The sequence below is a fragment of the Ranitomeya imitator genome, chromosome 5 (assembly GCF_032444005.1).
Source record: "Ranitomeya imitator isolate aRanImi1 chromosome 5, aRanImi1.pri, whole genome shotgun sequence".
In the NCBI taxonomy this organism is placed as follows: domain Eukaryota; kingdom Metazoa; phylum Chordata; class Amphibia; order Anura; family Dendrobatidae; genus Ranitomeya; species Ranitomeya imitator.
The window spans coordinates 192,287,306-192,313,933 of NC_091286.1; the positions used below are offsets into that span (position 1 = coordinate 192,287,306).

The following is a 26,628-nucleotide window of genomic DNA, read 5'->3' on the forward strand; positions in this document are numbered from 1 at the left end:
AAATCTTGAATATTCTGTACATTTATAGCGAGATTATCCATCAAAGAGAACAGACCCTGAATGTCCATGTCCACACCTGTGTTCTGAACCACCCTGATGTAAAGGGGAAAAGAAAGACAGAACACAGTGCAAAGAAAAAAAATGGTCTCAGAACTTCTCTTTTCCCTCTATTGAGAAGCATTAGTACTTGGGGCCTCCAGTACTGTTATGAACAGGTAATTCAGAACCACAATGGACCTTGAAGTTCAGAGCACACAAAGTGACCTGACAATTACCAAAAACATAGGACGAGCTCTGAGACGTGGGAACTCTGCTGACCGCAATCCCTAATCCTATCCAACCACACTAGAGGTAGCCGTGGAGCGCTCCTGACCAGTCCTATGCGCCTCGAGCACAGCCTGAGAAACTAGCTAGCCCTAAGAAAGAAAAATAAGCCTAGCTTGCCTCAGAGAAATACCCCAAAGGAAAAGGCAGCCCCCCACATATAATGACTGTGAGTTGAGATGAAAATACAAACGCAGAGATGAAATAGATTTAGCAAAGTGAGGCCCAACTTACTGAACAGACCGAAGATCAGAAAGATTGCTTTGCGGTCAACACAAAACCCTACAAACAACCACGCAGAGGGGGCAAAAAGACCCTCTGCACCGACTAACGGTACGGAGGTGCTCCCTCTGCGTCCCAGAGCTTCCAGCAAGCAGGAAAAACCAATATAGCAAGCTGGACAGAAAAAATAGCAAACAAAAATAACACAAGCAAAACTTAGCTTATGCAGGATAGACAGGTCACAGGAACGATCCAGGAGAAAGCAAGACCAATACTAGAACATTGACTGGAGGCCAGGATCAAAGCACTAGGTGGAGTTAAATAGAGCAGCACCTAACGACTTAACCTCATCACCTGAGGAAGGAAACTCAGAAGCCGCAGTACCACTCTCATCCACCAAAGGAAGCTCATAGACAGAACCAGCCGAAGTACCACTCACGACCACAGGAGGGAGCTTGGCCACAGAATTCACAACAAACGTCACTATGTACCCCTTGACAACCCCAACTAGTCACAGACATAGTTTTCCAATCCAGCACCGGATTATGTTCCTGTAACCATGGAAAACCCAGTACAACAACATCATGCAGGTTATGCAACACCAGAAAACGGCAATCTTCCTGATATGCTGCAGTCAAGTACATGGTCATCTGCGTCCAGTACTGAGGTTTATCCTTGGCCAATGGTGTAGCATCAATGCCCCTCAAAGGAATAGGGCTCTGCAAAGGCTGCAAGGAAAAACCACAGCGCCTGGCGAATTCTAAGTCCATTAAGTTCAGGGCAGCGCCTGAATCCACAAATGCCATGGCAGAAAAGGACGACAATGAGCAAATCAGGGTCACAGATAAAAGAAATTTAGGCTGTACAGTACTGATGGTAACAGACCTAGCGACCCTCTGAGTACGCTTAGGGCAATCAGAAATAACATGAGCAGAATCACCACAGTAAAAACACAGCCTATTCTGACGTCTGAATTCCTGCCGTTCTGTTCTAGTCAAAATCCTATCACATTGCCTAGGCTCAGGACTCCGCTCAGAGGACACTGCCATATGGTGCACAGCTTTGCGCTCGCGCAGACGCCGATCAATCTGAATGGCTAGAGACATAGATTCGCTCAAACCAGCAGGCGTAGGGAAGCCCACCATAACATCTTTAAGGGCTTCAGAAAGACCTTTTCTGAAAATAGCAGCCAGAGCATCCTCATTCCATTTAGTGAGCACAGACCATTTCCTAAATTTCTGGCAGTATAATTCTGCCGCTTCCTGACCCTGACACAGGGCCAACAGGGTTTTTTCTGCATGATCCACAGAATTAGGTTCGTCATACAATAATCCGAGCACTTGAAAAAATGCATCTACATTCAGCAATGCCGGATCCCCTGATTCAAGGGAGAATGCCCAGTCCTGAGGGTCACCACGCAGCAAGGATATGATGATTTTAACTTGCTGAATGGGATCACCAGAAGAACGGGGTTTCAAAGCAAAAAACAATTTGCAGTTATTTTTAAAGTTCAAAAACTGTCCCCAAAAAACAAATCAGGAGTAGGAATTTTAGGCTCCAAAGCCGGAGTCTGGACAACATAATCTTGGATACTCTGTACTCTTGCAGCAAGTTGATCCACACGAGAAAACAAACCCTGAACATCCATGCCAGAGCATAAATCCTGAACCACCCAGAGATCAAGAGGAAAAAAAAGACAAAACAGAGCACAGAAAAAAAAAATGGCTCAGAATTTTTTTTCCCTTCTTTTGAGATGCATTTAATTCATTTTTGGCCACTTGTACTGTTATGAACTAGTGGTTTAGGAGCAACATGGGACGAGCTCTGAAGGAGGTGGTACCTGTACTGCCCGCAGTCCCTAAGCTCAACACAACACTAGAAGTAGCCGTGGGATGTTCCTGTCACTCCCTAGACACCTCGTCACAGCCTAAGAGCTAACTACCCCTAAAGATAGAAACAGGAAAGCTATCTTGCCTCAGAGAAAATCCCCAAAGGATAGACAGCCCCCCACAAGTAATGACTGTGAGTGGAGAGGGAAAAGACATAAATAGAATGAAACCAGGATGTAGCAAAGGAGGCCCGTCTAGCTAGATAGATAGTACAGGACAGAATACTGTGCGGTCAGTATAAAAAACTAGAAAAATCCACACAGAGTTTACAAAAATCTCCACACCTGACTAAAGGTGTGGAGGGTAAATCTGCTTCCCAGAGCTTCCAGCTTAACTGAAAAAAACCCATACTGACAAGCTGGACAAAACATAGAATGTACTGAACAATTAAGTCCACAACATGTGGACAGAAAAGAGCAAAGCAAGGACTTATCTTTGCTGAACTGGTCAGGATATCAGGGAAATCCAAGCAGAGATGTGAATCCAACCAGGAACCAATGACAAGTGGCACTGGCTGAAGGGAAGAGCCAGGCATAAATAGCCGAGCAGAAAGACAATCAGTGGAAGCAGCTGCAGACTGCTAAATCCAAGGAGCTGCCATTCCACTTAAAACCACCGGAGGGAGCCCAAGAGCAGAACTCACAAAAGTGCCACTTACAACCACCGGAGGGAGCCCAAGAGCGGAATTCACAAAAGTGCCACTTACAACCACCGGAGGGAGCCCAAGAGCAGAACTCACAAAAGTGCCACTTACAACCACCGGAGGGAGCCCAAGAGCGGAATTCACAACATCTTCCCAGTCCAGGAGTACTGGATTTAACCGGGGGGGAGTGCAGCGCCCCAGAGACCTGGTCGTTGCAGTATGGCACTCTGCCGCTAAGGAGAGTGGCGGTACGTCTGATGGCACTAAGGAGTTCTCCTGACCAGGTATCACCAGAACACTTTACACTTCACGCTCCGGCCACTAGGGGGAGAAAAAGGCTTTATTTATTGGGCCACTCCTCACATTGGTAAAACTAGGGGCTGGGGAGGAAGTTAGCCAGAAGCTGACTGGGTTGGAACCAGGCAACATCCCGTGGCAGTGGGTGTTGCAGGGAGAAGGCACAGGGGGGTCCCTGTCAGGCGTGGGAACCTGGCAGGTGCCTAGCGAACAAAACAGAATGTAACGGAACCGTGCCTGCACACCCTGTGGTGGTATCCAGGAGAGAGACACGAAGGGAAGGATATTGTGGAACAGTGTAAACAAGACCAAGCACAAAGGAGTACCAGTAAGAGTCGTGCTGAGAGAGAGAGGCAACATCTTACTGAGGCGCGTAGTCGGTGGCCGGATCACCGTAGGAGTAACGGACTTCAGGCCTTACTTCAAATTCCGCCGGACAGTTAATTATAGGTTGGCTGTCTACCTTACTACACCTACAAAGACATAGGGGGCAACGCGTGGAGAGGGGCGTCTCTAGGGTCCCGGAAGAGCTCCGAGCCTTCCCGTCAAACGGGTAGCGTCCTAGCCATATCATATCTGGGGGACATTAGAAACTAGTAACATCTGGAACCAAAGAACGAGAGAGAGAGAGAGCTGTAGAGAGCGAACGAACGAGAACAGCAGTTGTGAGGACTATTCCGAATGCTCAGCAGGGTAGGACTACAACACACAGGCGCTATTGGTAGGCAACGATTTCCGTCTGCGAAGGAAACTCTGGATGTGCCCATCGGACCGGCCGGTCTCTGATAGCCCGGTTAAACGTGCTCTGGATTGAGGATCCTGAAGTCTTCAGTAAAGAGGTAAAGAGACTGCAACCCTGTGTCCTCGTTATTGCCTGCACCTCACACCATCACCATACGCTTTATTGGGAAGCCCAGGGGACAAACTTCGCCTGTGGGAAGTTATACCATCCAGCTGCCATTCCATCACCCCAGCGGACCCCACTGCAGCATCGGTTACCCTGACCGAACACCACAGGTGGCGTCATGAACCCCTGACAGACAATTTCGCAAACTTCTTTACTGGACGCCCCTTAGCAGGGTCGCGGACCGGGTCTAGCCACCGTGACTGCCTCGGAACCGAACCAGAGAGGCCCGGTACCGAAACGCGTGGCCCTGTGTCTGGGGGCGCTCCAACTACCTTTGACCATTCATCTGGCTTGCCTTTTTGCCTTGATCAGTGTGTAGTAATACTTATTTTTTAATCGTTTCAACAATCCAATTAATCAATACTAATTTTTATATGTTTTCAATCAGTTTAATATATATACAGTATATCTTTACTTTCAGGATGGCTAGCAGAAGGTCATTGAAGCTTAAAGGTCAACCAGATGACCTATCTAACAAAGGAATGTAAAGAACATGGTCATTTAGTTGTTATTATCTAAACAAAGGCCAGAGATGTTATCCTGCTAATTACATATTTAGATGGAGGCTGTTAAGTTTACAGTACACATACCATAGAAGATCAAAGTCTTTAGAGAAGTTTCAATATACAGTTTTAACATATGAAAAGAGGACTGAACTCTTGCAAGGGAGATACATACAGCAAAGATTGGAGAGGTGACAGGAGAGGGGAAGAGAGAGAGATACAGAGATGGACACAGACTGATGGACTTGTAATGTATGAAAAATGTGATGTACACGTATTTATTTTGCTTAATTGCTTATGTGTTATTTGAGTGACTGTTTATTATCTTTTTTAAGTAAATTTAGTTTACTTAATTCTCGAGTGAACATTTCTTATTCATCACAGTCATTGAATCCATTACAAAACAAACTGGTGTCAGAAGTGGGATTGTTTTGAATAAAAATGTTTGCAAAATTGAATACGTTTTTTGAGAATAGGAAATCAGTGGAGAGTAGCAGATCCTTGCCAGAATGGGTGTTATCAGGAAAGTGGAACCCAATGGCACAGGAATATAACAAGTATATGGAGGGACAGCGCTTACCAAATCAAAAGGATGTGGCTGCCAAATTTGATCTCTCAAGGTATGATGTAAAGAAAAAGAAAGCTGTTTCAGACGTTGGATGGGTCGGTGTTCAGGCACTTCAAAGTTTGCAGGAGGAGATTGATAACTTGTGTTTAGAGCTGCATACAGCTATAGAGCCAGGCTCGGACTGGCCCACCGGAGAACCGGAGGATTCTCCGGTGGGCCCAGTCACTGACACCTGCTGGTATACTGGCCAGCAGCTGCCTAGGGCCCCCACTGCTCCAGGGGCCCCTTGCCAGTGGCTACAGGGTCCCTGAGTCAAGGGGGCCCACCCTGTGCCAGTAGCAGCAGCTGGAGACAGGATCCTGTTATAGCCAAATGAATATTCACGCTTCCCCACGCCCCTATGGGCTTGGAGAGGCGTGAATACCATTTCTCAAATAGCGGGCAGCGTAAGCCGCAGGGTGCGTGCAGCTAACACTGCCCGCATGTAAAGCCGCACCACCCACACACACACACTCACAAAGTATCACACACCCACACACAGCACAGCACCGCACACATACACATGCAGGCACACAGACTCACAGAGCACCCCACCTCCTGGCATCCTGCTTCCTGTCTGAGGCAGCCCAGCTGGATGACGTCATCATTCAGCGTGCTGCTGTCTCATTCAGAAAGCTTAAGCTTCCAGGAATCCAGCGAGGAAGAGGCTGCTGGAATGAGCTGCTGCTGCAGGAAGGTGAGCTGTGCTGCGTGCCTGTGTGTGTGCCTGCCTGCCTGTGTGTGTGTGAGTGAGTGTGTGAGAGAGTGTGTGTGTGTGAGTGAGAGTGTGTGTGTGTGAGTGAGAGAGTGTGTGTGTGTGTGTGTGTGTGTGAGATGAGCTGCGGTGAGCTGTGTGTGTGTGGTGAAGGACAATGATATTGGTGGGGGGAGTCAATGATGGAGGTGATGGGCAAAGATGGTGGTTGGGGGAGGAAATGCTGGTGGTGATGGGCAATGGTGGTGGGAGGAGGGAATGATGGAGGTGATGGGCAATGATGTTGGTGGGGGAGAGGCAATGATGGAGGTGATGGGGAATAGTGGTGGTGGGAGGCAGTGATGGAAGTGATGAAATGGGCAATGATGGTGGTGGGGGGAGGCAATGATGAAGGTGATGGGCAAGGATGGTGGTGGTGGAGAGGCAATGATGGAGGTGAGGGGAGGCAATGATGGAAATGATGGGCAGTGATGGTGGGGGTAACAATGATGGAGGTGATGGGCAATCATGGTGAGGGAGGGAATGATGGAGGTGATGGGCAATGAGGGTGAGGGGAGTCGATGGAAGTGATAGGTGATGATGGTATGGGAGGCAATGATGGAGGTGATAGGCAGTGATGGTGGGGAGGCAATGATGGAGGTGATGGGCAATGATGGTGGGGGGAGGCAATGATGGTGTTGATGGGCAACGGTGGTGGTGGGAGGCAATGATGGAGGTGATGAAATGGGCAATGGTGGTGGGAGGAGGGAATGATGGAGGTGATGGGCAATGATAGTGGGGGGGAGAGACAATGATGGAGGTGATGGGTAATGGTGGTGGTGGGAGGCAGTGATGGATGTGATGAAATGGGCAATGATGGTGGTGGGGGGAGGCAATGATGGAGGTGATGGGCAAGGATGGTGGTGGGGAGGCAATGATGGTGGTGGGGAGGAGGCAATGATGCAGGTGATGAAATGAACAATGATGGTGGGGGAGGAGGCAATGACGCAGGTGGTGGAATGGGCAGTGATGGAGGTGGTGGGGGAGAATGATAGGGGTGGTGGGGGAGAAGGCAATGATGGAGGTGGTGATGAGGACAATGATGGGGGTGGAGAGGGGCTGCATGCTTTATGAGGGGGCTACATTATATTCTGTGGGGGGACTGCATTATTCTCAGGGGACTACATTATATTATGGGGGGCTACATCATACTATGTGAGGGGGCTACAGTATACTCTCTGGGGGGCTGCATTCTCTCAGTTGACGACATTATATTCTGTGGTGGCTGCATTATACTATATGAGGAGGCTGCATTATACCCTATGAGGGTGCTACATTATATTCTATGATGGGGACTGCGTTATACCTGAGGGGGTTGCATTATATTTTGTGGGGTGCTGCATTATATTCTATTAGAGAGGAGTGCATTATATTTTATGAGGGGGCTAAATTATATTCTGTGAGGGGGCTAAATTATATTCTGCGAGGGGGCTACCCCAACCCTTGCTACATAATGAAGACGTGTACTACCTTATATAATACCCTGATATTAGCGCTTTTTACCGCACAATTGGTGGTCTTGTATCTAGTTCTATGTAGCTACATAGTGGGCCCCAAGAATGATTTTCTCTGGTGGGCCCAAGGTGCTCCAGTCCGACGCTGTATAGAGCAAATAATTAGCTTGCAATCAACCTTGAGAGACCAAATGAAACAGCATGACAAAATGCAAAGTAGTTTTGAAGCATACGTTGTAAAAAATATGAATATGCGTAGACGCAGGAGAAGGCAGCAGCCTGTGTCAGACTCCCTTACAAGACGGTCAGGACCATGATTGTACAGGAGAAATGGTCAGCCTTGCCAGAATGGGACAGCTTTGACAGTGATATAGATGAGGAAGAAAGGCATACCAGACCTATTGTAATAACAAAAACTAGGCGAGAAGTCACCCAGCCTATTGGAGATAGGATGGACGCAGGAAATGCAGCTACTGGAGCAGAAGCTGCAGTGACAGAAGAGACTAGGGGGTACACAGCAGGAGATCTAACAGAGTTAGCTACCAGGCACAGGCAGCAAACAGGAGAACATTTGTTAGCATGGGTTCTCAGATTATGGGATCATGGAGCAGATACTATAATTTTGAACAATTGAGAAGCTATAGGATTATGTAGTATTTGTATTGATCCTATAGTACGTCTAAAAATGAGATGTGCAATGGATACTGCAGAGAACTCCCTGTTGCACCTAGTGAGATATTTTATTTATTATCTTGCATTAAGTAAACTCGATTTAGTTTACTTAATTTTCGTGTGAACATTTCTTATTCATCACAATCATTGAATCTGTTACAAAACAATCAGTGTCACGGACATGGTTTGTGGAACCGTGGAGAGCCTGGAGGGGCGCGACTAAGCGAACACTTTACTGTTCACTAGAGCTTTTGATGGTTAGGTTAGACTTGGATCCCGATGAACACTAGGTGCCACTCCAGGACAGACCAATGGACGCGAAGCAGCTGGACCCAGAGGACAGCCTGGAGGGAGCAGATGGCAGAGTTTGATTTAGAATCCAGCAGTGTTCGCAGCGGAGTGCAGCAGACAGAGTTTGCACCAGAGTGCAGCAGACCGTGTTTGTACCTGTGTGCAGCAGGCAGGATCTGCATAAGAGTGCAGGAGGTAGGATCTGCACCAGAGTGCAGCAGGCAGGATTTGCACCAGAGTGCGGCAGGCAGGGTTTGCACCAGAGCAGAGTGCAGCTGGGTCTGCATCAGAATGCCACAGGCAGGATTTACACTGGAGTGCAGCAGGGACAGGTATGCAATCTTACACAACTTAGACTGCAAAACAGGAAGGTTTCTCAGGCACTTCTCCAGTGTTATATATATATATATATATATATACTAGCTGAAGAGCCCGGCGTTGCCTGGGCATAGTAAATATCTGTGGTTAGTTATAGCACCTCACTTCTCTTATTTTCCCATCACGCCTCTCATTTTCCCAATCACATCTTTCATTTTCCCCCTCACATCTCTCATTTTCTCCCTCACACCTCTCATTTTCTCCCTCACTCCTCTCATTCCCCCCTAACACTTGTTGTTTCGACCTCACATCTGTCATTTTCCGATCACTCCACTATTTTCCCTCACTCCTCTCATTTTGCACTCACACCTTTTCATTTTCACCTCACACCTCTGATTTTCACCTCAGTATATACATGTTTGTCATCTCCCTTATATATAGTATACACCTGTATGTCATCTCCTGTATATAGTATATACCTGTATGTCATCTCCCCTGTATATAGTATATACCTGCTGTGTGTCATCTCCCCTGTATATAGTATATACCTGTATGTCATCTCCTCCTATATATAGTATATACCTGTATGTCATCTCCTTCTATATATAGTATATACCTGTATGTCATCTCCTCCTATATATAGTATATACCTGTATGTTATCTCCTTCTATATATAGTATGTACCTGTATGTCATCTCCTCCTGCATATAGTATATACCTGTGTGTCATCTCCCCTGTATATAGTATATATATGTGTGTCATCTGCTCCTGTATATAGTATATGCCTGTATGTCATCTTCTATATATAGCATATACCTGTATGTCATCTCCTCCTGTATATAGTATATACCTGTAGGTCATCTGCTCCTGTATATAGTATATACCTGTGTGTCATCTCCTCCTGTATCTATAATATAACGCTGGGAGCGTCACTCTGTCCGAAGCCTTTATAGACTGCGCAGGCGCAAGCGCCGGCGCAGTCTGGGCCTCACAGAGTGACGCTCCCGGGAGATCGCGGTGTGCGTTCACACTGAACGCACACCGCGATCTCCAACAGAGAAGCAGGGACCGCCAGGAGGGTGAGTATCGCCTATATTCACCTGTCCTGCGTTCCATCGCTGAGCGCCGCCATCTTCCCGGTCTTCGGCCTGTAATCTTCAGTTCAGAGGGCGCGATGACGCGCTTAATGCGCGCCGGCGCCGCCCTCTGACTGAACAGTCACGGCCAGGAGACCGGGAAGATGGCGGCGCCCAGCGCTGGAACGCAGGACAGGTGAATATAGTAAGTGCTGGGGGGCCTGAGCTGGCGGCGATACCGGCACCTGACCCCCACAGCGTGCCGGTGTCCCCGCCTGCTCAGGCCCCCCAGTACTCGGCGCCGAGCGGGTCAGAGGCAGTATGGGGACGCAGGATGGAGCAGCACATAAGGATGGGGACGCAGGATGGAGCAGCACATAAGGATGGGGACGCAGGATGGAGCAGCACATAAGGATGGGGACGCAGGATGGAGCGGCACATAAGGATGGGGACGCAGGATGGAGCGGCACATAAGGATGGGGACGCAGGATGGAGCAGCACATAAGGATGGGGACGCAGGATGGAGCAGCACATAAGGATGGGGACGCAGGATGGAGCAGCACATAAGGATGGGGACGCAGGATGGAGCAGCACATAAGGATGGGGACGCAGGATGGAGCAGCACATAAGGATGGGGACGCAGGATGGAGCAGCACATAAGGATGGGGACGCAGGATGGGAGCAGCACATAACAGGATGGGGACGCAGGATGGAGCAGCACATGAAAGGATGGGGACGCAGGATGGAGCAGCACATAAGGATGGGGATGCAGGATGGAGCAGCACATAAGGATGGGAACGCAGGATGGGAGCAGCACATAACAGGATGGGGACGCAGGATGGAGCAGCACATGACAGGATGGGGACGCAGGATGGAGCAGCACATGACAGGATGGGGACGCAGGATGGAGCAGCACATGAGAGGATGGGGACGCAGGATGGAGCAGCACATGACAGGATGGGGACGCAGGATGGAGCAGCACATAAGGATGGGGACGCAGGATGGAGCAGCACATAAGGATGGGGACGCAGGATGGGTGCAGCGCATGACAGGATGGGGACGCAGGATGGGAGCAGCGCATGACAGGATGGGGACGCAGGATGGGAGCAGCGCATGACAGGATGGGAACGCAGGATGGGGGCAGCGCATGACAGGATGGGGACGCATGATGGGAGCAGCACATGACAGGATGGGGACGCAGGATGGGAGCAGCACATGACAGGATGGGGACGCAGGATGGAGCAGCACATGACAGGATGGGGACGCAGGATGGAGCAGCACATGACAGGATGGGGACGCAGGATGGGAGCAGCACATGACAGAATGGAGGCGCAGGATAGAGCAGCACATGACAGGATGGGGACGCAGGATGGAGCAGCGCATGACAGGATGGGGACGCAGGATGGAGCAGCACATGACAGGATGGGGACGCAGGATGGAGCAGCACATGACAGGATGGGGACGCAGGATGGGAGCAGCGCATCACAGGATGGGAGCAGCGCATCACAGGATGGGGACGCAGGATGGAGCAGCACATGACAGGATGGGGACGCAGGACGGAGCAGCACATGACAGGATGGGGACACAGGATGGAGCAGCACATGACAGGATGGGGATGCAGGATGGAGCAGCACATGACAGGATGGGGACGCAGGATGGAGCAGCACATAAGGATGGGGACGCAGGATGGGTGCAGCGCATGACAGGATGGGGACGCAGGATGGGAGCAGCGCATGACAGGATGGGGACGCAGGATGGGAGCAGTGCATGACAGGATGGGGACGCAGGATGGGAGCAGCGCATGACAGGATGGGGATGCAGGATGGGAGCAGCGCATGACAGGATGGGGACGCAGGATGGGAGCAGCGCATGACAGGATGGGGACGCAGGATGGAGCAGCACATGACAGGATGGGGACGCAGGATGGAGCAGCACATGACAGGATGGGGACGCAGGATGGAGCAGCACATGACAGGATGGGGACGCAGGATAGGAGCAGCGCATCACAGGATGGGAGCAGCGCATCACAGGATGGGGTCGCAGGATGGGAGCACTGCATGACAGGATGGGGACGCAGGATGGAGCAGCGCATGACAGGATGGGGACGCAGGATGGGAGCAGCACATGACAGAATGGAGGCGCAGGATGGAGCAGCACATGACAGGATGGGGACGCAGGATGGGAGCAGCGCATGACAGGATGGGGACGCAGGATGGAGCAGCGCATGACAGGATGGGGATGCAGGATGGGAGCAGCACATGACAGCATGGGGACGCAGGATGGGAGCAGCGCATCACAGGATGGGAGCAGCGCATCACAGGATGGGGACGCAGGATGGGAGCAGCGCATGACAGCATGGGGACGCAGGATGGGAGCAGCGCATGACAGGATGGGGACGCAGGATGGAGCATCACATGACAGGATGGGGACGCAGGATGGAGCAGCGCATGACAGGATGGGGACGCAGGATGGAGCAGCACATGACAGGATGGGGACGCAGGATGGAGCAGCACATGACAGGATGGGGACGCAGGATGGGAGCAGCGCATCACAGGATGGGAGCAGCGCATCACAGGATGGGGACGCAGGATGGGAGCAGCGCATGACAGCATGGGGACGCAGGATGGGAGCAGCGCATGACAGGATGGGGACGCAGGATGGAGCAGCACATGACAGGATGGGGACGCAGGATGGAGCAGCGCATGACAGGATGGGGACGCAGGATGGAGCAGCACATGACAGGATGGGGACGCAGGATGGAGCAGCGCATGACAGGATGGGGACGCAGGATAGAGCAGCACATGACAGGATGGGGACGCAGGATGGAGCAGCGCATGACAGGATGGGGACGCAGGATGGAGCAGCACATACCAGGATGGAGACCATATACCAATATAAATGCTCGCCACCCGGGCATAGAATGGGTTCAATAGCTAGTCTATAATATAACGCTGGGAGCGTCACTCCGTTCGAAGCCTTTATAGACTGCACTGGCGCAGTCTGGACCCCACAGAGTGACGCTCCCAGGAGATCGCGGTATGCGTAAACACTGAACGCACACTGCGATCTCCATCGGAGAGGCAGGGACCGTGGACACGCCAGGAGGGTAAGTATATTCCCCTGTCCCCCGTTCCAGCACTGCATGCGGCTCTGTGTTCCGGGTCCTCTGCCTGTGACGTTCACATTTCAGAGGGCGCGATGACGCGCTTAATGCGCGCCGCCCTCTGACTGAACAGTGACAGCCAGAGGAGCCGGAACACGGAGCGGCGTGCAGCGCTGGATCACGGCCAGGTGACTATAGCAAGTGCTGGGGGGCCTGAGCTAGCGGCGATACCGACACCTGACCCCCACAGCGCGCCGGTGTCCCCACCGGCTCAGGCCCCCCGGCACTCGGCGCCCAGCGACGATAGGTGAGTATGGTATTTTTTTTTAATATATCGCAGCAGCATGCGGGGCATATACAATGGAGCATCTTATGGGGGCCATCAACCATAATGGGCAGTGTATGGGGGCATATACAATGGAGCATCTTATGGGGGCCATGAACCATAATGGAGCAGTGTACGGGGGCATATACAATGGAGCATCTTATGGGGGCCATCAACCATAATGGAGCAGTGTACGGGGGCATATACTATGGAGCATCTTATGGGGGCCATCAACCATAATGGAGCAGTGTACGGGGGCATATACTATGGAGCATCTTATGGGGGCCATAAACCATAATGGAGCAGTGTACGGGGGCATATAATATGGAGCATCTTATGGGGGCCATCAACCATAATGGAGCAGTGTACGGGGGCATATACTATGGAGCACCTTATGGGGGCCATCAACCATAATGGAGCAGTGTACGGGGGCATATACTATGTAGCATCTTATGGGGGCCATCAACCATAATGGAGCAGTGTATGGGGGCATATAGTATGGAGCATCTTATGGGGGTCATCAACCATAATGGAGCAGTGTATGGGGGCATATACTATGGAGCATCATATGGGGCCATAAACCATAATGGAGCAGTGTACGGGGGCATATACTATGGAGCATCTTATGGGGCCATAAACCTTTATGGAGCAGCGTATGGGGCATATGGATGGGAGCAGCAAATTACAGAACAGTGGCGCAGGATGGGAGCAGCACATGACAGAACGGGGGTGCAGGATGGCAGCAGCACATGACAGAACGGGGGTGCAGGATGGCAGCAGCACATGACAGAACGGGGGTGCAGGATGGGAGCAGCACATGACAGATCAGGGGTGCAGGATGGAAGCAGCACATGACAGAACAGGGGCGCAGGATGGGAGCAGCACATGACAGATCAGGGGTGCAGGATGGAAGCAGCACATGACAGAACAGGGGCGCAGGATGGGAGCAGCAAATGACAGAATGGAGGCGCAGGATGGGTGCAGCACGTCAGAATAGAGGCACAGGATGGGTGTAGCACATGTCAGAATGGAGGCGCAGGATGGGTTCAGCACATGTCAGAATGGGGGCGCAGGATGGGAGCAGCACATGTCAGAATGGGGGCGCAGGATGGGTGCAGCACATGACAGAATGGGGGCGCAGGATGGGTGCAGCACATGACAGGATGGGGATGCAGGATGGAGCAGCACATGACAGGATGGGGACGCAGGATGGAGCAGCACATACCAGGATGGAGACCATATACCAATATAAATGCTCGCCACCCGGGCGTAGAACGGGTTCAATAGCTAGTATAGTATATCATCTCCTCCTGTATATAGTATGTACCAGTATGTCACCCTCATACACTTTCAGACTCCCTGCGCTCATCATTGTCCCCAATCTCTTCTTTTTCCTGTCCTGATCTGGCGGTACATCACTTCAATGACACTCTTAGAAGCACCCTTGACCAAGTAGCTCCCCTCACCCTCAGAACCTCCAAAGACAGAGTGAAACAGCCCTGGCTCACATCGCAAACCCGATTTCTCCAGCGATGCTCTAGGTGTGCTGAACGCTTATGGAGGAAAACTCGCACACCAGGAGACTTCATACACTTCAAATTTATGTTAAGGACCTATAACTTTGCCATTCACTTCGCTAAACAGACCTACTTTACCACCTCACTATCCTCTCCTCACTATCCAACAACCCCAAGAAACTTTTTGACACCTTTCACTCCCTCCTCAGGCCAAAAGCACAAGCCCCTATCACAGACATTTGTGCTGATGACCTGGCCTCCCACTTTATAGAGAAAATAGACAATATCCGTCAGGAAATCCGCTCCCAACCACTAAGTTCAGTGACTCCCATCCCTCCCCTCATTGCCCCTGGCTCACTCTCCACATTCGATCCCATCACAGAAGAAGAAGTCTCCAAGCTCCTCTCCTCTTCTCGTCCAACTACATGCACTACCGACCCCATTCCCTCACATCTCCTCCAGTCTCTCTCTCCAATCGTCACAAGTCACCTAACTGCAATCTTTAATCTCTCTCTCTCCTCTGGCATTTTCCCCTCCTCCTTCAAACACTCTATCATTACTCCATTACTAAAGAAACCCACCCTCGACCCATCCTGTACAAACAACTACAGACCGGTCTCCAATCTCCCCTTCATCTCTAAACTCTTGGAGCACCTGATATACTCCCGCCTTACCCGTTACCTCTCCACTCACTCCCTCCTAGACCCTTCACAGTCCGGTTTCCGCCCCCTACATTCGACAGAAACTGCACTCATCAAAGTGACCAATGACCTTCTGACAGCAAAACGTAATGGTGACCACTCTCTGCTCATTCTTCTCGACCTTTCTGCAGCTTTTGACACTGTTGACCACCCTCTCCTGCTCTCTAGGCTCCAGTCACTAGGCATTAAGGACACTGCTCTCTCCTGGTTCTCCTCCTACCTTTCTGACTGCTCCTTCAGTGTTCTGTTCTCTGGCTCCACTTCATCTCCTCTTCCTCTCGCTGTCGGGGTACCTCAGGGCTCAGTCCTTGGCCCCCTTCTGTTCTCCCTCTACACGGCCCCAATTGGACAGACCATCAGCAGATTTGGCTTTCAGTACCATCTTTATGCTGATGACACACAACTATACACGTCATCCCCTGACCTTACACCTGCTGTACTACAGAACACCACTGACTGCCTGTCCGCAGTCTCCAACATCATGTCTGCTCTCTATCTGAAACTCAACCTCTCCAAAACTGTAATTCTTCTGCTCCCACCATCTACTAACCTCCCTAAATCTGACATTTCCCTCTCCGTGGGTGGCACCATAATAACACCCCGGCAGCAGGCTCGCTGTCTGGGTGTTACGTTTGACTCCGATCTCTCCTTCACCTCCCCATATACAATCTCTTGCCCGCTCGCGCCGCTTACACCTAAAGAACATCTCTAGAATCCGCCCTTTTCTCACCATGGAGACAACTAAAACCCTCCCTGTCGCCCTGATCCACTCCCGCCTGGACTACTGCAATGCTCTATTAGTTGGCCTCCCCTTCACTCGACTTTCCCCTCTCCAGTCCATCCTTAATGCAGCAGCCAGGGTCATCCATCTGGCTAATCGTTACTCGGACGCGTCCGCTCTTCGCCAGTCATTACACTGGCTACCCATTCATTACAGGATACAATTCAAAGTACTTGTTCTCACCCACAAAGCTCTCCACAGTGCGGCACCCCCTTACATCTCCTCCTTCATTTCTGTCTATCAGCCTAACAGACCACTGCGCTCTGCAAATGACTTTCGACTAACCTCTGCACTAATCCGTACCTCCCACTCCTGACTCCAAGACTTCTCCCGTGCTGCACCAATCCTCTGGAATGCTCTACCCCAAGATATTAGGACCATCCACAATTTGCATAGTTTTAGGCGCTCGCTCAAAACACATTTGTTCAGAGCGGCCTATTACGTTTACTAATCAAAGTCATTTTATGTTTGTGTGTGTGTGTAGCCCATTCACTATCCCCATCTATCCCCCACTCTCTGAAGATGGCTGGACCATTATTGTAAATACATCATTGTAAATACACACCTGTACTTTGTATCTCCCCCACCTCATTGTAGATTGTAAGCTCTCACGAGCAGGGTCATCTTTTTTTGCTTTAAGTATTGTATTGTTAATTTTGTTACTTATGACTTTTGTGTTTGAAACTGTTAAAATGTAAAGCGCTGCGGAATATGTTGGCGCTATATAAATAAAGATTATTATTATTATTATTTATTATTATCTCCTCCTCTATATAGTATATACCTGTGTGTCATCTCTCCTGTATATAGTATATATCTGTGTGTCATCTCCCCTGTATATAGTATATACCTGTGTGTCATCTCCTCCTGTATTAGACCTCGTTCACACGTTGTTTGCTCAGTATTTTTACCTCAGTATTTGTAAGCTAAATTGGCAGCTTGATACATCCCCAGCCAACAGGAAGCCCTCCCTCTGGCAGTATATATTAGCTCACACATACACATAATAGACAGGTCATGTGACTGACAGCTGCCATAATTCCTATATGATACATTTGTTGCTCTTGTAGTTTGTCTGCTTATTAATCAGATTTAAATTTTTGAAGGATAATACCAGACTTGTGTGTGTTTTAGGGCGAATATCCTTTGTCAAGTTGTGTGTGTTGAGTTGCGTGTGGCGACATGCATGTAGCGACTTTTGTGAGATGAGTTTTGTGTGGCAACATGCGTGTAGCAACTTTTTGTGTGTCGAGTTGCATGTGACAGGTTAGTGTAGCAAGTTGTGTGCAGCAAGTTTTGCGCATGGCGAGTTCTGCTCGTGGCGATTATAATGTGTGGTGCCTTATGAGTATGTGCAAGTTTTGTGTGAGGCAACTTTTGCATGTGTTGCAACTTTTGTGCATGTGGCAATTTTTCCGCATGTGCAAGTTTTGCGTGTGGCGCGTTTTCCATGAGGTGAGTTTTGCACTTGTGGCGAGTTTTGCATGTGGCGAGTTTTGTGCGTGGCGAGTTTTGAGCTGCGACTTTTGTGTTTCGACTTTTATGTGGCGAGGTTGGTGTATGTGTGGTGAAATGTGTCCTGAGGGTGGTATATGTGTTCAAGCACGTGGTAGTTTGTGGCGCCTTTTGTGTGTGTGTTCATATCCCCATGTGTGGTGAGTATCCCATGTCGGGGCCCCACCTTAGCATCTGTACGGTATATACTCTTTGGCGCCATTGCTCTCATTCTTTAAGTCCCCCTTGTTCACATCTGGCAGCTGTCAATTTGCCTCCAACACTTTTCCTTTCACTTTTCCCTATTATGTAGATAGGGGCAAAATTGTTTGGTGAATTGGAAAGCGCGGGGTTAAAATTTCGCCTCATAACATAGCCTATGATGCTCTCAGGGTCCAGACGTGTGACTGTGCAAAATTTTGTGGCTGTAGCTGCGACGGTGCAGATGCCAATCCCGGACATACATACACACATACACACACACATTCAGCTTTATATATTATATATATATATATATATATATACACACATGTCCCACAGCTATTGGCTGGGGAGGAAATAGCAATTGCACATGCTGACCCTTTAAGAGGACGGGAGTGCACATGCGCGTGCCCTAGGGACATGGCTAGAGGACTGGCTGGAAGCTTGCAGAGCATGGGGAAGGGAAGAACTGACCGCAGCATGGGTGAGTAAAGTGACACGCCGGAGACCCTGCCTGTCAGAGCAGGATTCTGGAGCGGTGCTACAATCCGCTACCTTCCCGGAATTCTGACCTCAGACTGTGACCTAACTATGCCTTTGCTTTACCCCTTTGTTTATGATGAGCTCTCTTGTTGCCTGACCTCTTGACTACCTTGTCTCATAGCTTGTCCATTAGTAGTGACAAGTGTCACAACCAGGCCATATCAGAACCACACCTCTAGGTTGCTGGCATCTGAGTGGAAATGGAGATCTGTGTCCATTTCTGATCCAGGACAGGCCCATCCTATTGTCCTGTAATGCCCTAGATGACAGGATGCATCCTCGTTCAACATATATACTTTGGACTTCCAGGGTTGTGACCTTGCACATTAGCAGTGCAGTGGCTTGGTCCTACAAAAGCCAAGAGTATGCTGCTAGCTGGAGCTGTTTTGTTTTCATATAAATGTTGTTTTACATTATTAACTTGCTTTTTTTTTTACAGGGATGGAAAAGAAGCCAAAGGTATTTTTTATTTCTCTAATGCAATCTGTTTTTGTTTAACGTTAATGCATTAACTTATAGCTTACCAATAACGTACAGTCTTATACTGGCCAAATATATGAAATTGAAGTAATATGAGTCGGATAATCTTTTTAAGGTCACTTGCACATGTTGAGTATTGATTGAGTTTTTTTACCTCAGTATTTGTAGGTCAAAACCAGTCAGAGGAAAAGTATAATAGAAACACATACACCACTTCTTCATTTATAACTCACTCCTGGTTTTAGCATACAAAACAAAAACTGAGTATAGATGAGTGGACCCATGGGTGTTCGTCCAAATTACAGTTCAAAGTTCGGTTCAGCATCCCAACTTGACCCTTAACCCGAATCCGACAGATGTCAATGGCTACCTTAACTTTGGTTCTTTATCCCCTTTCTGGCATTAGACATACTATCCCGTCGAGGTGGTATGGGCCCGTATAACCACCGACGGGATAGTACGTCTAACGCAATCATCCGCGCTCATGGGGGAACGCGGCCGTTCACGGTCGGTTGTCAGCTGATTATCACAGTGGACATCCAGCACTATGTGCCAGGAGCGGTCACGGACCACTCCCGGCACATCAACCCCAGAACACTGCGATCAAACATGATTGCAGCGTTCCGGGGAATCATCGCGCATGGAGGGGGCTCCCTGCATGCTTCCCTGAGAACCTCGGAGCAAAGTGATGTGATCGCATTGCTCCAAGCGTCTCCTCCATCCTCCTCTTTGCAGGCAGATCCAAAATAGCCATGGGGCTCCTTCTGGGTCCTGCAGGGAGGTGGCTTGCAAGCGCCTGCTCAGAGCAGGCACCAGCAAGCCTCCTGCAGTGTCTGTCAGATCGCTGATCTGACACAGTGCATTGCAAAGTGTCAGATCAGTGATCTGACACTTTACCATGATGTCCCACACTGGGACAAAGTAAAAAAGTACAAAAAAATTATTTACATATGTAAAAACAAAAACCCTAAATAAATAATAAAAAAAATTGTTCCAATAAATACATTTCTTTATGTAAATAAAAAACAACAATAAAAGTACACATATTTAGTGTCGCCCAATCCGTAACGACCCGACCTATAAAACTGTCCCACTAGTTAACCCCTTCAGTGTACACCGTAAAAAAAAACTAGGTAAAAAACAATGCTTTATCATCATACCGCCAAACAAAAAGTGGAATAACACGCGATCAAAAAGACGGATATAAATAAACATTGTACCGCCGAAAACATCATTGTACGCAAAAAAAGAGCCGCCATACAGCGTTATCAGCGAAAAAATAAAAAAGTCATAGCCCTCAGAATAAAGCGATGCAAAAATAATTATTTTTTCTATAAAATAGTTTTTATTGTATAAAAGCGCCAAAACATAAAAAAATGATATAAATGATGTATCGCTGTAATCATACTGACTTGAAGAATAAAACTGCTTTATCAATTTTACCAAACGCGGAACAGTATAAACGCCCCCCCAAAAGAAATTCACAAATTGCTGGTTTTTGTTCATTCTGCCTAACAAAAATCGGAATAAAAAGCGATCAAAAAATGGCATATGCCCAAAAATGATACCAATTAAAACGTCAACTCGTCCCACAAAAACAAGACCTCATATGACTCTGTCGACCAAAATATGGAAAAATTATAGCTCTTAGAATGTGGTAACGCAAAAACTATTTTTTGCAATAAAAAGCGTCTTTTAGTGTGTGACAACTGCCAATCCGCTATAAAAACCCACTATAAATAGTAAATCAAACCCCCCATTGTAACCACCTTAGTTAGGGAAAAATAATAAAATAAAAAAATGCATTTATTTCCATTTTCCCATTAGGGTTAGGGCTAGGGTTGGGGCTATAGTTAGGGTTGGGGCTAAAATTATGGTTAGGGTTGGGGCTAAAGTTAGGGTTAGGGCTAAAGTTAGGGTTGGGGCTAAAGCTAGGGTTAGGGTTGAGGCTAAAGTTAGGGTTGTGGCTAAAGTTAGGGTTAGGGTTGGGGCTACAGTTAGGGTTAGTGTTGGGGCTAAAGTTAGGGTTGGGGTTAGTGTTGGGAATAGGGTTTGGATTATGTTTACGGTTGGGTTAGGGGTGTGCCAGGGTTAGGGGTATGGTTAGGGTTGGGATTAGGGTTAGGGGTGTGTTGGGGTTGGGATTAGGGTTAGGGGGGGTGTTCGGGTTAGGGGTGTATTCGGGTTAGGGGTGTGGTTAGGGTTGATATTAGGGTTAGGAGTGTGTTGGGGTTAGGGGTGTGTTGGGGTTAGGGGTGTGTTGGGGTTGGGATTAGGCTTAGGGGTGTGTTGGGGTTAGAGTTGGAGTTAGAATTGGGAGGTTTCCACTGTTTAGGTACATCAGGGGCTCTGCAAATGTAACATGACATCCGAATCCATGCAATTCTGAGTTGAAAAAGTAAAACGGTGCTCCTTCCCTTCCGTGTGCCCAAACAGTGGTTTACCCCCACATATGGGGTATCAGCGTATTCAGGACAATATCTCTTGGTGTCCAATTTCTCCTGTTACCTATGGGAAAATATAAAACTGGGGGCTAAAAATCATTTTGTGGAAAAAAAAAGGATTTTTTATTTTCACTGCTCTGCGTTATAAACTTTAATGAAACACTTGGGGGTTCAAAGTGATCACCACAATCTAGATAAGTTCCTTGGGTGGTCTAGTTGCCAACATGGGGTCACTTTTGGGGGTTTTCTACTGTTTTGGTACAACAGGGGCTCTGCAAATGCAACATGATGCCCGCAGACCATTCCATCAAAGTCTGTATTCCAAAGCGCAACTTCTTCCCTTCCGAGCTCTGCCATGTGCTCAAACAGTAGTTTTCTCCCATATTTGGGGTATCAGCATACTCAGGACAAATTGCACAACAATTTTTGGGGTCCAATTTCTCCAGATACCCTTGGAAAAATACAAAATTGGGGGCTAAAAGATAATTTTTGTGGAAAAAAAAAATATATTTTCACGGCTCTACTTTATAAACTTCTGTGAACGACTTGGGGGTTCAAAGTGCTCACCACACATCTAGATAAGTTCCTTAGGGGGTCTACTTTCCAAAATGGTGTCACTTTTGGGGGGTTTCCACTGTTTAGGCACATCAGGGGTTCTCCAAACGAGACATAGCATCTCATCTCAATTACAGCCAATTTTGCATTGAAATGTCAAATGGTGCTCCTTCCCTTCTGAGCACTGCTATGCGCCCAAACAGTGGTTTACCCCACATATGGGGTATCAGCGTACTCAGGACAAATTGTACAAGAAATTTTAGGGTCCAATTTCTTCTGTTACCCTTGGGAAAATAAAAACTTGGGGGTGAAAATCATTTTTGTGAAAAAAATAAGATTTTATATTTTTACAGCTCCACATTATAAACTTCTGTGAAGCACTTGGGGGTTCAAAGTGCTCACCACACATCTAGATAAGTTCCTTAGGGGGTGTACTTTCTAAAATGGGGTCACTTTTGGGGATTTCAATGTTTAGGCACATCAGGGGCTCTCCAAACGAGACATGGCGTCCTATCTGAATTCCAGCCAATTTTGCATTGAAAAGTCAAATGACACTTCTTCCCTTCTGAGGTCTGCCATGCGCCCAAACAGTGGTTTACCCCCACATATGGGGTATCAGCGTACTCAGGACAAGTTGCACAACATTTGGGGTCCAATTTCTCCTGTTACCCTTGGGAAAATAAAAAATTGGGGGAAAAAATCATTTTTGTGAAAAAAATAAGATTTTTTATTTTTACGACTCTACATTATAAACTTATGTGAAGCACTTGGGGGTTCAAAGTGCTCACCACACATCTAGATAATTTCCTTAGGGGGTCTACTTTCCAAAATAATGTCACTTTTGGGGGGTTTCCTCTGTTTAGGCACATCAGGGGCTCCAAACACGACATGGCGTCCTATCTCAATTCCAGCTAATTTTGCATTGAAAAGTCAAATGGTGCTCCTTCCCTTCCGAGCTCTGCCATGCGACCAAACAGTGGTTTACCCCCACATATGGGGTATCAGCATACTCAGGACACATTGTGAAACAACGTTTGGGGTCCAATGTCTCCTGTTACCCTTTGTAAATAACATAAATTGGATCAGAAATACATTTTTTGTGAAAAAAAGTTAAATGTTTATTTTTATTAATCATTCCAAAAATTCCTGTGAAACACCTGAAGGGTTAATAAACTTCTTGAATGTGGCTTTGAGCACGTTGAAGGGTGCAGTTTTTAAAATGGTGTCACACTTGGGTATTTTCTATCATATAGACCCCTCAAAGTCACTTCAAATGTGATGTGGTCCAAAAAAAAATGGTGTTGTAAAAATGAGAAATTGCTGATCAACTTTTAACCCTTATAACTCCCTAACAAAAAAAAATGGTTCCAAAATTGTGCTGATGTAAAGTAGATGTGGGAAATGTTACTTATTAAGTATTTTGTGTGACATATCTCTGTGATTTAAAGGGACTCTGTCACCTGAATTTGGAGGGAAGAATTTTCAGCCATAGGGGCGGGGTTTTCGGGTGTTTGATTCATCCTTTCCTTACTCGCTGGCTGCATGCTGGCTGCAATATTGGATTGAAGTTCATTCTCTGTCCTCCATAGTACACGCCTGGAGGAGTCTCCAGGTGGAGGTACCTCTTCTCTTCTTTTACAACTGGATCGTGGGATACACACGGCCGGAGCATATTTCAATGCACCACACAGGAAGGGGCACCTTTCTCTTCTTCATGTAAAGTTTCATAGACTGGCCCTGCAGGGCGGACCTGACGCATGACCTGGTGTGGTATTTCTTCCCACAGCTAACCAAGCTTGTTTTTTGGATGTATGTCTCTGGCCTGTAGAGCTGTCCCTCGCAGAGGGCCACTGCAACATGTTCCAATTCTTGAAACCTGATCCGTACTAGGCGATGAAGAATTTGTATTCGATGTCGATGTTCTCGCACCCAATTGAACACCCCTGTCCGTGGGTAGTCCTCCTCTGGGTCCAGCTCAGTGATCTCTTTGCTGGCCTTGCTGAAGAGTAGAGAGTAAGATGTGTGTCCCGTGGTGCCCACACCAGCTCTGACACAAATTCTGGCCAATGGACCTTATGATCCTCTTCCAAGGTCCTCAACATTTGAACGAGGGTGTGGTTAATTGTTCACAGGCCCTGTTGCCCTGAGGATGGTAAGGGGTTGTCCACAACTTTTCAATCTGGTATAAACGGTGTAGCTCTTCCATTACTTTCCCCAGAAAGCAGGCTCCCTGATCTGAATGAATCCTCTTTGGGCATCCATATACTTGAATTAAATTTTTACAGATGGCATGAACTGCTGACTCTGCAGTTTGGTCTCGAGTTGGGGTCACTACCGCAAATCTAGTAAAATGATCCAACATCACCAGGCAATGTTCGTATCCTTGGCAAGCTGGTCCAATCATTACAAAGTCAATCATCAGCATATCCATCGGGGCTGAGGGCTTCACCGTCTGGATAGGAGCTCTCTGCTCAGGGGGCTTAGACAACTCGTAGTTCCTGCACTGTTGGCACACTTCTTCAACTGCCGTCTTCAACAGGGGATGATAAACTGTTTTCTGTAACCAGTGCAGGGTCTTCTGGGGCCCAAAATGTGCTTCTTTTTCATGGGCCTCTCTTGCTACTTCATGCACCAGCGTTTCCGGGATCACCTTCTGCCAGACAACGGGCAAAGCACTCTGCAGCTGGATCTTCCATTACAGTAGCCCATCTCTCAGAGTCTTTCTCACTGTCGAATGATTTGCAGGGCCCCAGTGGTCAGGACTTCTCTTTCGTTCTGGCTGGGCAATTGTTATCGGGCTACTCAAGACCAAATTTGTGTGAGTTCTCCATCCATCTGTTGCATCCTTACCCACTCATCACGAGGCTGTTTCAGTATACTCTTCGAGACATCAGTCGGCACCTAATCCTACGTTGCGGTCAACGTCCTGACCATACCCAGAAAATAGGAATTTCCTCATCCTCGAGTTCTTCATCCCGATTGGGACCAGGCTCTTCATGTGTGACTTTGGACAAAGCATCTGCATGGGTGTTTTCGGCCCCTCGACAGTAAGTGATTTTATATCAATATTTTGCCATTCTTACTACCCAGCGTTGCTCTAGGGCACCTAATTTCACTTTTTCCAGATGAGCCAACAGGTTATTGTCAGTATGTACCAGCACTTCGGACCCGGCCAAGTATTCCGCAAATTTCTCTGTCATAGACCACACCAGTGCCGGTAGCTCCAACTTGAACGAACTGTAATTGTCAGGGTTTTGCTCGGAGTTGTGGAGGGAGCAACTTGCATATGCAATTACCCATTCTTTTCCATCTTGGATTTGTGACAATACTGCTCCTCGTCCTTGCAGGCTGCTGGAGTAGGCCAGTACTGGGGCTTCCATCAGGGCAGCTTTCAGAGTTTGGAAGGCCTGTTATTGCTGTTCTCCCCATTGTACCTCCTGATTCTTGGCTCAAGATGGGACACCTCTCAACAGTTCCAGCAGTGGGTTCACGATGTGTGTGAAATTCTTTATAAACCGTCGGTAGTAGCCAGTTAGTCCCAGGAAGGTCCATACATATTTTACTGTTTTGGGGGTAGGCCATTCTTGTACCGCTGCGATCTACTCTGGGGACAGTTTTACCCCTTCAGCTGAAACCATGTGCCCTAGGTACTCAAACTGGGTGTGGAACAGGTGGCATTTGGAAGGCTTCACCTTTAGATCGCGTCTTGGAGCCAGCTCAACACTTGCTCTAATTGTTGCAGATGGTCATCAAACGTGCCAGCATAAACGATTATCTCATCTAGGTTACCGCTAGTTTGCACCACGCAGCCAGGCACGTGATCTATCATGTGACCGTAACGCCACGTAAGGTCCTGTAAGCTCAGCGTACCTTACTGGCTTTCTTAGTGGTAACCAGCTTTCGCGCCACACGGACCGCAGCTACAGAGGGACGTCTGTCACAGCGTCCCGGAACACTGAACGCTACTCCGCAGTGGGAACTTGATATCAGATGAGGACACTATAAATTTCAGCAGCCTTGCTGCTTAAAAGGTAACACTCTACAGAGCAGAGTACTAAAAACCACTAAAAAATGGTGCAAAGAATCCAATAAATAATAGCAAGTCGATATATTGAGTATAAATACATAAATGACAGGAATTAGGCTGGTTTCACATTTGCGTTTTTTTGGGTGCGTTTTTGCGGTAAAAAACGCAAAAAAACGCATGGTGAAAAAACGCATGTAAACGCATGCAAACGCTGCGTTTTTTTGACGCATGCGTTTTTGCATGTGGTGTAAAAAACGCGGCGTTTTACCGTGTTTACATGCGTTTTTTCATGCGTTTGCGTTTTTTAAACGCATGCTGAGAAATGTGTGACAGCTGCCAATCATTAAAAAAAAGTTAAAAACCCACTATAAACAGAAATAGTTAGGGTTAGGGGTAGGGGTAGGGATCATAACCCTAACCCTAAAGAGATCCTAACCCTAACCCTACCCCTAACCCTAACCCTAACCCTACCCCTAACCCTAACCCTAAGGGATCCTAAC

The 26,628-nt window shown here is 48.1% G+C and overlaps 1 protein-coding gene across 1 annotated transcript in view; it reads left to right on the top strand.

Annotated features, from left to right (window-relative positions):
* Positions 1 to 4,939: 4,939 nt before the first annotated feature.
* Positions 4,940 to 26,628, top strand: part of LOC138680613 (troponin T, cardiac muscle isoforms-like) — a 302,991-nt gene continuing 281,302 nt past the window's right edge. The window contains exons 1-2 of the mRNA XM_069767943.1: positions 4,940 to 5,037; positions 19,062 to 19,081. Coding sequence (XP_069624044.1) covers positions 5,036 to 5,037; positions 19,062 to 19,081 — 22 coding nt within the window. The 5' untranslated portion in view covers positions 4,940 to 5,035. The remainder of the gene's footprint in view (positions 5,038 to 19,061; positions 19,082 to 26,628) is intronic.